This window comes from Anser cygnoides, chromosome 1 (assembly GCF_040182565.1).
Source record: "Anser cygnoides isolate HZ-2024a breed goose chromosome 1, Taihu_goose_T2T_genome, whole genome shotgun sequence".
NCBI lineage: Eukaryota > Metazoa > Chordata > Aves > Anseriformes > Anatidae > Anser > Anser cygnoides.
The window spans coordinates 182,797,581-182,811,146 of record NC_089873.1 but is presented as its reverse complement, the minus strand read 5'-3'; the positions used below and the strand labels follow the sequence as shown (position 1 = coordinate 182,811,146).

The window sequence follows — 13,566 nt, the reverse complement described above, 5'->3', positions numbered from 1 at the left end:
TTATGAGGGTAGGACAGGAGTTCTTTGTAGAAGGAGATTACAGAAAAAAACTTCACTCTTTAAGATGAATGGGTGCTCAGTCATCTGCTGTGTACTTGGAATTTATAGCCCACATTTTAAAGAAACCAGTAGCTTATTTTGCTGAGGCATTGGTAAGGGAATCTAAAATTGAAGGGCACCCTGACCGTCCTTTTGAAACTCTGGCTTCATCAGTCTTGAGCAAAAGTGGAATGCAGTTTTGTTAATGCAATTGACTAGTCTGTGATGCTTTTGCTACTCGTTATCGTACTTTAAAAGTCCCTAAAATCTTCCATAAAACTCATGCTAACCTCTTGACATGAAACAAACTGTTCTGTGAAAAGCAGATTTATGAATCCTGATTTTAGATGAATACGTAGCCTTCATCTCTTATAATTTTGCTATGTGTCATGGAACACAGCGTTTCCTAAACTGGCTTGGCCCTACTTACTTGCTAACTTACTTCATAATGTATGTGTATGATTCTCCAGTTGCCTACTGCCAAATGGATTGTGTAACAGCTGAATCTTACTTCCCTTTCACTTGCAAATTTGGCTGAAAATGGTCACTGAATCTAGTTATTTGGTGTGAGGAGATGGGGAAATAGCTAGTGTCATCAAGACCGCAGCTTTTTTTTAATGGAACGTGACCAACCCTCCTTCTCCTTCCTCAGAAGTATATTTGTTTAAAGGTTGAAATTCACAATTTATTTAGGGATTTATCTCTAGTTTCAAATGTTTTATCTGTGCTTCTGTGAACATTTTTTCATAGTAAGTGATATTAGTCAAAAAAGCAATATACTTAAGACTGACACAGATGACTCTAAAGTAGAATTTATTCATATCTCTGTTTCAGTCAGAGGTTAAAAAAAAAAGTATTGTGACAGTTCATTTTGTAGGTCTGCTACTTCCTAGATGTAAGCAAATCATGCAGTCCTTGCTGTTATGTGGTGAACTACATAATGCCATGATAGGCAAAAACTGTTCTTACTTATCTTCAGAGCTGGCAATTAATAATACTTTTCTTCACACCCAGAACTTATTTTAATGTTAGTAAAGAAACTTTGATGAATGTTCTATGCAAAATTTGCAGCTAAATTTTGATACTGCAACATTTTCCTGATTTATGCTATACTAAAGCAGTAGAAATGTAGAGTGAGACTCAGACATTAACTTGACTAGTTTTAATGTCTGGAGAGAGCTAGTTTTCTTTTCCTTTGACAAGAAACTTGTTATTTCTCCTTGACTAAGCTGGAGAATGTTCAAATATCTTTTTTCTTTTATTATATATTTACTTACAAATAGAAATATTCTTAGAAAGTTTCCAAAGATTCAATAATTGTTGAAACACAGACTATTTCAGAAGTGAAGAATAAAGGAAAAAATTTCTCAAGTTTTCTTGAGTTTCTATTTTTAATGCATGAAAATAAATGTATATATTTGTTAAATATAAGTATATTCTTGGGCAGTTCTTACATGGTTCTTTTTTTTTTCCCTCTTAACAGTAATTATAGAATCAGAGGAAAAAACACATTATTTTCAAGTTTTGGAGGTATACTTCACACCTTGATATTAAAATCTGGTATATTGAATCCTGTAACCTAGCAGTTATGTTGTATAAGTACAATGAAAATATGACTGCAGCATTTAACTTTTTATTTTATACTTTTCTTCATGTGTATTGGTACTTTCTTTCCGGATCATGATATAGTTTATTTATTTTAATGGCTTTGCTCCAACTATTGTTCTAGAATTAAAATATATTTTGTGGTTGTGAAAGCTTGTAGTGGTATATCTCTGAATTTATCCTTTTACTATGCAAATTTATATATATTTCTCTATGTCTAGGTATTTTATATCATTTTTCTATAACATCAGGTCTTGGAGGCAACATTGTTGTCAGCCCTGAAGATGCTGGATGTTGGGAAATGGCCAATTTTTTCTCTTTGTTCACAAGAAGAGCTCAAGTTAATTCGTCAAGCTTGTGTGTTTGGCAGCGCTGGTAATGAAGTGTTGTATGCAACTGAAAATGATGAGGTAATTGTTCAAGTGTATGAACATGACATACTTGGTCGTTCATGTATCAAGTTATTATGAAAGCTAGTACTGTGATTGTATACCTAGGACAAGTTGCATGCTGAATACCTGATCATTTTGATTACTGCTAAGACATTTGCAATGCAAAGTACTGGATTCCTACCATGATCAGAGAATAAAGAGAAGATGGGGCTAGACATTTATTGGAGATGCATGGACACAAGTTGGAACATAGGAAATTCCAATTAAATATTAGGGAAAAAAAATACCATGAGACTTGTTAAATTCTAGAGAGCTTGTGAGATCTCTTCCTTGGTGTTGTTCAAGACCCAATGGGATATGGCCTTGAGTAAACTGATATATTCAGACTTCTGTTCAGAAGAGGTTTGGACTAGTTGACCTCTGGAGGTCTGTTCCAACTCAAATTATGATTCTGTGATTCTTTTGTAACAGGTTTTTGTGCTTGGAGTGAACTGTAGTGGGTGTTTGGGAACAGGAGACATCCAAAGCACTATTGAACCAAAGAGATTAGATTCTCTGTGTGGCAAAAAGATTGCCTGTCTGAGTTATGGAAGTGGTCCTCATGTTGTTCTTGCTACAGAAGGTAAAGTATGATGCAAATACTGCTTTTTCAGATAGGTCAACTTTAATTAGTCAAGCAGGAATTAAAGGTCTGTTGGGAGCATAAGAGAGAAAACTGGGATATACCTTCTGGGCTATCAAGTCTAACATGCTTTCATTAGCCAACATGACATGTTACTTCTGTTCATAGCTAGTTCTTTTTGTAAGTTTCTCAAGCTCTGCTTTGATCTTGTTACTACTTCTGGAAGATTTTTCAGTACACAAGTTAAATTTGGAACTTCTGGTTGGATTTAAAATGTGTTAGTGGCTACATTATGCTCCTGTTCTTGTGCCAACATTGTCCTTCAGCTAAAATGCATCTTTTCCCTCAAGTACTTACTTCCAGATGTGCTTTAGAACTTTTATATTGCCTTTCAGCTTTTTGTTTGCTGTTGTCTCATTGGCGCTCTGTTGAAACATATACCATGCTAGCAGCCCTTCTGTGGATCTGTTCGCTATTAAGTACATTATTTTTGAAGACAAATGACTAATGTTGTGTTCTCAGTGAGATTCTTTTAGAGCCTGCCTAGTATTTGTCTCCATTAATGAGAAGAAATCTTGTTAACTAGTTTAGATTAAATGAGTAAAGGTAGGTGAGGTGAATTATGTTCTCTGTGTATAACTATTCTTTATATACTGTTACACCCCATGATTTTCTCCAGTCTTCAGGGCCACCCATTCTGGAAGCTTTTTACATATGCACTTGCATTTTCTTTTGAGCTTTGTTGCTGGTAGATCTACTCGTATCCCATCATACTCCTTATCCAGATCATAAAGGGAAATATTGCACAAGAACAGGTCCAGAACTGATCCTTGATGACTTTTACTCATAACTCCATTCACGTGATTACCTGCCATTCAACACAGACTCCTTTAACCTGCCTGTCAGACTGTCCTTATGCATTTCACAACTCTTGCGTTAATTCCTATCATTCTCATAGTGATGAAATGAGGAGAAGGTTGTTTGTATTTGACAGCATAAAGCCGGTAGATGCAACCTGTTATTGTAGAGAAATATTGGTTTAGTGTAGCACATTTTCTCTTGTTAGTTTTGAGGGAACCCTTCTTAGTGAAAACATAAGGAGTCTGGTGATCTCTTTAGAGATCTGAAGAAGTTCTATGTCAAATCTAGATCTCCTGGAATAACAGTGTAACTTAGGTGTAGAAGATGATGACGATGGTAGACAAGATGAAATTAGAATAACTATTCACTAAATCTGGCGCTATTGTAACAAGAGGATACCTGATTTAAAACAAAAGAAAAAAAGTGAGTACAAAAAGGTGTTAGCATCATGCAAAACAGGCCAATACACATACATTAAAGTAAATTAGAAGGGTTGTGCCTCATAATATCTGTAATCTAGTGGTTCTAAATGCTTGGGAAGTATGAGGGGAATGGGCTGCAGGTTCATTTTCCCCCTAAACAGTATCTTTTTTTTTTTATTGCTAGTCAGAAACAGAATTCTGCACTAGATAGACTAGATGCCTAACCCAGTCAGACATTTCTTGCATTCTTAATTTTACTAGCATGTTTCTCAAAATGCAAGACACGAATGGCATGTTTAAATAATAAATAGCAGCATTGCCTAATTGTTTTTCCTACAAGCATCTTCATGTATATTGCAGTGGGATGAAAAGCTTATTATTTGAACTTTTCAAAAGTGGGAAACACAGGGCCAGGACACAGACAGAAATTTTGGCTGGCTCTCAGTAACAAAGACATAAACTGAAATGGGGACTCGTGTCATTTCATCTTTTTCTCTCCTATATTGCTCTATCTCCTTTCTTTCAGCTATACGATTTCTTTTTACGAAGATTATGGTGATACTATCCTTTTGGATTGGTGGTAAACACTATGAGAAGATAGTATTGGGATAGTCCATGGGATTAGGTGCCCAAAAGGGCACATGTATACTTAAATATGTATAATGTGTTACTGAATTTGACTTTTCAGTTCGTAATTTCAAGTTATGTAGTCATTGGAAAAATAGATTTTAAAACAACTTTTTCCATTTTTATTATAGAAGGAGAAGTGTATACATGGGGTCATAATGCTTATAGCCAGTTGGGCAATGGTACAACAAATCATGGTTTGGTTCCCTGTCAAGTCTCCACTAACTTGGTGAACAAAAAAGTCGTTGAAGTTGCTTGTGGCTCTCATCATTCTATGGTGTTAACATCTGATGGAGAGGTGAGAAAAGCTAGAATAAATCTCTCTTTTCTCCTAATGAAATCTTTGTACATGAGAAACTGGAAAACATACTGCACCTAGTGCATTGGTTGTGCTTTCTGTCCTCAGGGTGCTGGAAAACATATTGCACCTAGTGCATTGGTTGTGCTTTCTGTCCTCAGGGTGCTGATGCAACACAAATGTTTAGCAAAAATGGAAAATCTGTTAGTCTATCTACTTTGAAGTGCATGCAGGACATGGATTTTTTGTGCCACATCTGCTTGTAATAAGAAATTATCATTTCTTCCTATTCTATACCTTATTGTAGATGCTTAATGGCATTAAAACTGACGTCAATTTAAATCATGTTCATGTCAGGAGTTTTACCCAGTGAAGTAAACAGTTTTATTGTCATTTACTTTGAGATGCCATTTGTGTGCAGTTAGTTACTCTGCTTTGGGCTCTGGAAATCTAACATATCTTCTGTACGATTGCAACTGTCGTGTTGCCTCTTAACTTTGGTTGGTGGAACATTAAAGAATGGAATACATAAATATTGTGAGTGGTGTAGTTTTGATAGAAACAATTATATTGTAAACCTGTGTATCTTCCTAGATCTTAAAAGAATACATGAACACAAACTCAAAATGTACTTTTTAATGCACGTAACTTCTTTCTTGAATACGTACTTAGAACTGTATGTTATAAACTCTACTTTGATGACAATTCTTTTACGACAGGTATACACATGGGGTTATAATAACTCAGGCCAGGTTGGGTCTGGCTCAACAGCTAATCAACCAATTCCTCGAAGAGTTACCAGCTGCCTACAAAATAAAATAGTAGTTAACATAGCCTGTGGACAGATGTGCTCCATGGCTGTGGTGGAAAATGGAGAGGTAGGAAATTTTAATTGAAATTTCTGACTGAATTTTATTGTATGTAGTATTATAGGATTTGGGTCATTTTAAGCCTTTCAGTAATGTACTATCACTGGGAAAAGCAGTATTTATTTCCAGAATCCCTCAAACCACGTGCTTATACTGTTTGTAAAAATCTTTGTCATAAGATGTATGTTGCATATTCTCACATACTTAAGCACATTTTCCTATTTGTGCTGGTTATAGCTTCTTTTTTAGAAAGAAGTTAAACAGAAATTTGTTCACTAATATTTGGCTTACGACTTCTTGGTTTATGAGGTTACTCATAACATTTCACAACTATTACTTTGTATCAACTACTGAAGTTGGCTTTCCTGAAGGAATTCAAGTATCAAACTTCAAATTTACTTGAAAATACAGTTCTGAAGGAAAAAAAAGAAGGAAAAAAAAAACACATTTTGAAGGCCAGATTTTTGCAAATGTTGGGATTCAATCAAAAAAGCTATATATGTGTATTTAACATTTCATGTTAGCTTGATTTTCTCATGTGTAGAAACAAGGAACTTTGTAACAGCGATTTACTGATTTTTAGAGTTGGTATTATATTCTAACAAAAATGAAAGTAGTGATTAATGTTATCCCACTGCTGTCTTTATAGCAAAATAAAGTATTTTGTCTATACTAGAATCTTATATATCAAGAACGTGAGAATAATCAGTCAATACTATCTTAGTTTTCAGTGTCCATATATACACATTATCTCAAGAAAAAAAGAAAGACGGAGAAAATAAAAGCACATTGCATATGTTTGTTCCACCTCAATACACCTTGAATCCCTCTCATACTTTTTATTTTTTTTAAATCTCCATTGTAAGGATATCAAGGGGATATAGTGTTCCTTCTGCTTTAGTTCATATGAGCTGAAGACTGAGGGCAGCCTAAGTCCTCTCCAGATTCATCATTCCAAGCATTTCAATTAAGACCTAGGTAGCTACTGACTGCATTAGAGCAGTGTAATAATATGTCACTGAAATTATCAGTACTCAGTATTCTCCTTCTTATATTCATTGCAAAACCATTAATAGTCTACTCAAACTGTTGTGATATTTTCCAGTTTATACTTGTTTTAATATGTTTTCTTCTGTGTTAGATTTTCGAATGAGAAATTAGCTCTTTGAAAAAGGGAAGTATTTGTGCTGAATCTGCTCTGTGCTGGGGAACAGTCCTATGAATCACTTACTTTCCATTTTTATAACTTCTAAAAAGCAAGATGAATATGAAGGGTTAGAATTTTAGATGAGCGTACACTTAGAAGTTTTAACTGATGAAGCATCCAAAATTTGTCATTTCAGGGGCAGAAAAATATATACTTCTTTTATGTATGATTATATAGGTATCTGTATATTTATATAAGTTTTGTGTATATGTGTGTGTGTATGTGTATATATATATACACATACATGTAAAGTACAGATCCTAAGGTGTGGGAACCCGAAATATTGAAAGAAATTATTATGGGAACAGTGAAGTAGTTGTATTGCTTTCAAAAGAATTACATACAAGCAAACAGTAGAAATCCCTGTTTTTGTTTTTAAGGTCTATGTCTGGGGTTACAATGGTAATGGGCAGCTTGGACTGGGCAGCAGTGGTAATCAGCCAACGCCATGCCGAATTGCAGCCTTGCAAGGCATTCGTGTACAGAGGGTACGTGTGTGATGCTCCATGTCAAACCCTTTGTGAACAACTGAAAAAATGCTAATATTCTGTATGTGAAGAATGTAGTACCGAAATTTTGTTTAAAGTGCCGTTTAATCAGAATGAAAACGTATATCTTAAAATGAACCTCTGAGAAACTGTGGCCCTGTGGAGTTCAGTGGGAATTTTGCTATTGACTTCAGTGAGGTCAGGATTTTACTTCAAGAGGACTAGGAATTTAGAAACGCTTGGTCCTTTCTAATAAATATTTTTTCCTGACATTTTTAATAAATGTCATTTTTAATAAAGTCTTAGACTTGTGTTGTGGTTTAACCCGGCTGGCAGCTAAACACCACACAGCCGTTCGCTCACCCTCCCCCCTCCCTCTCTGGGATGGGGGAGAGAAACGGGAAAGTGAAGCCGGTGAGTTGAGATAAAGACAGTTTATTAAGACAGGAATATAATAATATAAGGAATATAATAATAACAATAATAATAATAATAGTGATAATGATAATAGTATTAACAATAATAATGTGTAAGAACACAAGTGATGCACAATGCAATTGCTCACCACCCACTGACCGATGCCCAGCCTATTCCCGAGCAGCCGGCCCCCCCACCCCGGCCAGCCACCCCTATATATTGTTTAGCATGACGTCAGATGGTATGGAATACCCCTTTGGCCAGTTTGGGTCAGCTGTCCTGGGTCTGTCCCCTCCCAGCTCCTGCTGCACCCCCAGCCTGCTCGCTGGCAGGACAGAGCAAGAAGCCGAAAAGTCCTTGGCCTGGTGTAAACACTGCTCTGCAACAATTAAAACATCAGCATGTTATCAGCGCTCTTCTCATCCTAATCCAAAACATAGCACCCTACCAGCTACTATGAGCTACTTAACTCTGTCCTAACTGGAACCAGGACAACTTGTCTTCCATTCTTCATTAGATTGTCTTTTTTTTTCTGGGAAAATGCTACAGTTTAGTATTTTGTCCTTCTGGCTGACTTAATATCATTTTTAGAATTGCACTTCAGCCACAATCACTAGCAGGTGTTTGGAGTCAGACCAAGCTGTCCCCACTTGATTTTAGTCAACAGTTGGTATGATTTCATGGTTGGTGTTGAACTTGGGTGGCTATTATGCTCTACCAAATAACTGAGCTGCCATCAGTGCTACTAGCAAATCGGTAACTTCTTTATAGAATATTTCAATCAGAAATATTTGAAGTAAATGCAGAACTGATACTGAAAGTTTTAAATTGAGACACTGAGGACACTGCCAGGAAAATGACATGTTCTGCTAGGAGAAATGTTTTTGTACGCTAGTGAGAATTTGCAAGAGTGTTTTGAACTTTGAATCATAATTATCACATTTAATCAGATAAATTATGGATTATTATTTGAATTTGAAACTGAAGTGAGCTCATTTATTACATAGTTTTACATTCAGGTCCTAGGATGTAGTCTGTAGCTTTGATGGTAACAGTTCCTACTGGAGAATAGTATAATAAAGCAAATAATACTTTCCCCTCTGTATATTTTCTTGTTTAGATAGTATGAGCATTCCAGTAAATTTGCCTTAAATCCTATTTCCATCCACTTCATTTGCTTGATATCCATTAATACTAAGCTGTAGACATCCAATCAGCAAATCACTTAAATATTTATTTCATTTAAAGCATATCTCATGCTTCCTGGATGTCAGTGGACTACATGTACTTACACTGTATCTGCTTTGCAGACTATATAATGGTACATGAGCTAGTTTTGAACAAGGTAAATTGGTTTTAGATTAAATTTCATCTCTTCTTTTTCCTTCTTGGGTGGCTGCTCCTGTTGCTTATCTTGTATGGGCACTGGTGGTCCTCAGGCCCAGCTGTGGAGAGTTTCCTTCCACTGATGTAAATTATCTCAGCAGAGATAAGCAGCAGAGCTGGCAGAAGGTGGGGGACAGTTTTGTGTAGGCAGGCACTGGGGAGACCTCACTTGTTTTTACAGTGGTAAGCTATTCAAGTTGGGGTAGTTGCTTATAGTGCAGGGTTAGTGCAAGCCTTGGTCGGCCTTTTCTCATGTTTTTTTAGCATACTGTCCATATTTGTCATGTAGCTTTCCTTCTTTCTCAATCCCTAGGTATTCCTTTTTGTACTCTTAAGATTGTCTGGTGGGTTCCCTCACAGATTTCTGTTTTTTTTAAAGTCAGTTTTCTACTTTGCATCCCATTTTAATCATCTTACCTGTATTTGTCATTTTTTAAAATTTTTATCAACTATAGTGAAGTACAATCAATAACATCAATGTATAACATAACATGCATCTGTCTATATTAACTAACTATTGCATAAAAATGAGATTTTTCCTTTTATTATTTCTTACAGGTTGCCTGTGGCTGTGCACATACGTTAGTGCTAACAGATGAAGGTCAGATTTATGCCTGGGGAGCCAATTCATATGGCCAGTTAGGTACTGGGAATAAAAGTAACCAGTCTTACCCTACAACAGTTATTGTGGATAAGGACAGGTAATACTTACATCCTAGCAGTCAGACGTTAGTTGGCATACGTTTAGAAGAGCTACATAAAATTATGGCATTTTTTAACTTTTCTTTTTGAGGAAACAGACTATCATTTTTACTATAGTTCTCTTGCTAAATGTGAACAGATTGGAAATTTGTCTGACATACAAATTCAGTACATTAAAGTTTGATTTTCACAGAATCATGGAATGGCTTGGGTTGGAAGGGACCTTAAAGATCGTCTCGTTCCAGCCAGGGATGAACCACTTTCAGGGATGGGGCATCCACAGCTTCTCTGGGCAACCTGTTCCAGTGCCTCACCACCCTCTGAGTGAAGAATTTCCTCCTAACATCTGGACTAAATCCCTCTTTTAGTTTAAAACTGTTCCCCCTTGCCCTATCACTACCTAACCATTTAAAAAGTTGATCTCCATCTTTTTTTACAAGCCCCCTTGAAGTATGGAAAGGCCGCCATGAGATCTCCCTGGAGCCTTCTCTTCTCCAGGCTGCACATCCCCAGCTCTCTCAGCCTTTCTTCACAGGAGAGGTGCTCCAGCCCCCTGACCACCCTCACGGCCCTCCTCTGGCCCTGCTCTCACAGCCCCACGCCCTCCTTGTGCTGGGCCCAGCCCTGGACGCAGCACTCCAGGTGGGGCCTCACGAGGGCAGAGCAGAGGGGCACAATGCCCTCCCTCCCCTGCTGCCCACCCCTCTGGTGGTGCAGCCCAGGACGCAGTTGGCCTGCTGGGCTGCAGGCACACGCTGATGGCTCCTGTCCAGCTTTTTGGCCACCAGAACCCCAAGTCCCTCTCCTCAGGGCTGCTCTCAGTGAGTTCTTCTCCCAGTCTGTGCTCATGGCTGGGATTGCCCCGGCCCAGGTGCAGCACCTTGCACTTCTTGGCCTTGTTGAACCTCATCACGTGGGCCCACTTCTTCAGCCCGCCCAGGTCCCTCTGGATGGCATCCCTTCCTTCTGGGGTATGACTGCACCGCTCAGCCTGGTGTCACCTGCAAACTTGCTGAGTGTGCACTCGATCCCACTGTATATGTCACTGCTAAAGATATTAAACAGCACCGGTCCCAGGACAGACCCCTGAAGGACACCACTCGTCACTGGTCTCCACCTGGACATGGAGCCATTGGCCACCACTCTCTGGGTGCGGCCTTCAAGCCAATTCCTTCTCCACTGAATGGCCCACCCTTCAAATCCATCTCTCTCCAATTTGGAGACCAGGATGTCATGTGAGACTGCGTAAAGGCCTTACAGAAGTCCAGGTAGATGACATCGATCAGTCTTCCCTTGTCAACTGATGCACCCACTCCATCATAGAAGGCCACCAGACTGGTCATGCACAGTTTGCCTTTGGTGAAGCCGTGCTGGCTGTCTCGGATCACATCTGTGTCCTGCGTGTGCCTTGACATTGCTTCCAGGAGGATCTGTTCCATGATCTTCCCAGGCACAGAGGTGAGGCTCACTGGTCTGTAGTTCCCTGGGTCTTCCTGTCCAACCTTTTTAAAAATGGGAGTGATGTTTCCCTTTTTCCAGTCACCAGGGACTCCACCTGACTGCCAGTACTTTGCAAATAGGATGGAGAGAGGCTTGGCAACTCCATCAGCCTGTTCCCTCAGGGCCCTGGGACACACGGCATCGGGCCCCACAGACTTGTACCTGATCAGTTCCATCAGGTTGTTTCTAACCTGCTCTTCACTTGCAGTGGGAGGCACTTTGCTCCCCCAGCAAAATCTTGCCCAGAGGTTCAGGCACTTGACAGATGTGGGAAGCCTGATTGGCAGCAAAGACTGAGGCCAACAAGTTGCTGAGTACCTCAGCTTTCTCCATGTCTGTCGTTACCAGTTGTCCCCTCTCATTTATCAGAGGGGACACGCTCTCCTTGGCCTTTCTTTTCTGGTCAATGTACCGAGAGAATCCCTTCCTGTCATTCTTTGCATCCCTCGCCACGCTCAGTTCCATCCATGCCTTGGCTTTCCTGCCCCCATCCCTGCACACCCAGACAGCATTCCTGTGCTCTTCCCAGGCCACGTGTCCCTGCTTCCCCTGCCTGTGCATTTCCTTCTTGCACCTCTGTCTGACCAGCAGCTCCTGGCTCAGCCAGCCCGGTTGTTTGCCCTCCCTGCCCACTTTCTTACACAGGGTATGGAGAGTTCTTGTGCTCTAAGGAAAACATCCTGAAAGAGCTGCCAGCTCTGCTCAGCTCCGTTGTCCCTAAGGACAGCGTTCCAGGAGATCCCATCCACTAGGTCTGTTGACAGCTGGAATTTTGCTCTTTGGAAGTTCGGGGTCCTGATTTTGCTCTTGGCCAGGCCCATGTTCCTCAAGAGCACAAACTCAGCCACAGCGTGGTCACCGCAGCCCAGACTGCCTCCGATCTTAACCTCTTTAATGGGTTCATCTGCATTTTCACTGAAAGTGCCTGGATCTACCCCATAACCACCCTTGAGAAAGAAACTGAATGTTCTGAGCTCGAATGTGCCATTTTCTGCTTCAGCTCGCACTGCGCTTCAGAGGTCTTCATTGCAGTTTCTCTTTGGTGGTGTAGTTTCATTGTTTGAAGTCAACAATAAAAGCTTTATTGCCTCTGAATATAAATTGTATTTTAACATGCTACATTTGACAAGGAATACACACAGAAAAAGTGAAGAGTGGACATCTGCAATTTGTGTTATATCTGCTAATAAATCCAGCTCGTAACCCAGGGGAGAGAGAAAGGGATCTGTTCTCTTTTGGTACTGTTGCCTGAAAATTAACCTTAGATTTTTACCAATTGAATACTTTACTGTAGTCCTTGATGGGTAGCGGTGCAGTTATTTCTATTGCTAATTCAAAGCCATGTATGTATGTGGGCTGAGAGATGAATCTATTCCGTACTACTGAGTGGTGATTGTGGTCTCCTGTTGTGAATATTAAGAAAATCATTATGTCTCTTTCTACATGTGCCTGTGTCTGTTACTGTAAGGAAGATGGAACTCCTTGGTGGTGATGAGACACGGCCTGGTTTTGAACATTGCTATTTCTTTGTGTTAAAATGTAACTGATTTTTTTCCAAACACTTTGACTGCAGTTGAAATGTTACCACATTTTAATATTGTGCATTGCCTTTTCCTTTTGTTGGCCAGAATGTGCATTCCTGGTGTCAGTGAGAGTATTACCTCACTAAAGCCTGCAAGATTTGTACATGCAGCTTTAAACAAGTTGTTTCCCAGCTATTTTCCCCAGGCAGCTGGGAAAACAAGTAAACAAGCTGTAGTTCAAGCTGCAAAACAGCAGATTGTGTAATGTTGTACACAGTGGGAGTGAGGAAATCCTAAATCAACTTTAGGATCACTGAGATAGCCTACCATAACTTCAATACATTTAGAAACAGCTTTTAGTGCTCTGCTTGGTTTGAATTTGTCATTTTCAAAATGAAAGTCTGTTATATGTAAGTAATAATAATGGTATAAGTAATGACACTATAGTATTTTAATTAAAATAAATCTGTTTAGATTGTCAGTTTATGACCATTACCTATAAACAAGCAGAAAAAATTTGCTCTCGTTAACTTTCTATGATGACTCAAAGTACAGAAAAACTTACCTAGACCTGACTTCTGTATTTTTCTTATTGGCAACACCTCATT

The 13,566-nt window shown here is 39.0% G+C and overlaps 1 protein-coding gene across 1 annotated transcript in view; it reads left to right on the top strand.

The window, feature by feature from the left end:
- LOC106035040 (RCC1 and BTB domain-containing protein 2) overlaps positions 1-13,566 on the top strand; it is a 36,275-nt gene that overhangs the window by 10,273 nt on the left and 12,436 nt on the right. Inside the window, exons 3-8 of the mRNA XM_013179559.3 lie at positions 1,896-2,054; positions 2,508-2,658; positions 4,700-4,866; positions 5,586-5,744; positions 7,323-7,430; positions 9,792-9,934. Coding sequence (XP_013035013.3) covers positions 1,896-2,054; positions 2,508-2,658; positions 4,700-4,866; positions 5,586-5,744; positions 7,323-7,430; positions 9,792-9,934 — 887 coding nt within the window. The remainder of the gene's footprint in view (positions 1-1,895; positions 2,055-2,507; positions 2,659-4,699; positions 4,867-5,585; positions 5,745-7,322; positions 7,431-9,791; positions 9,935-13,566) is intronic.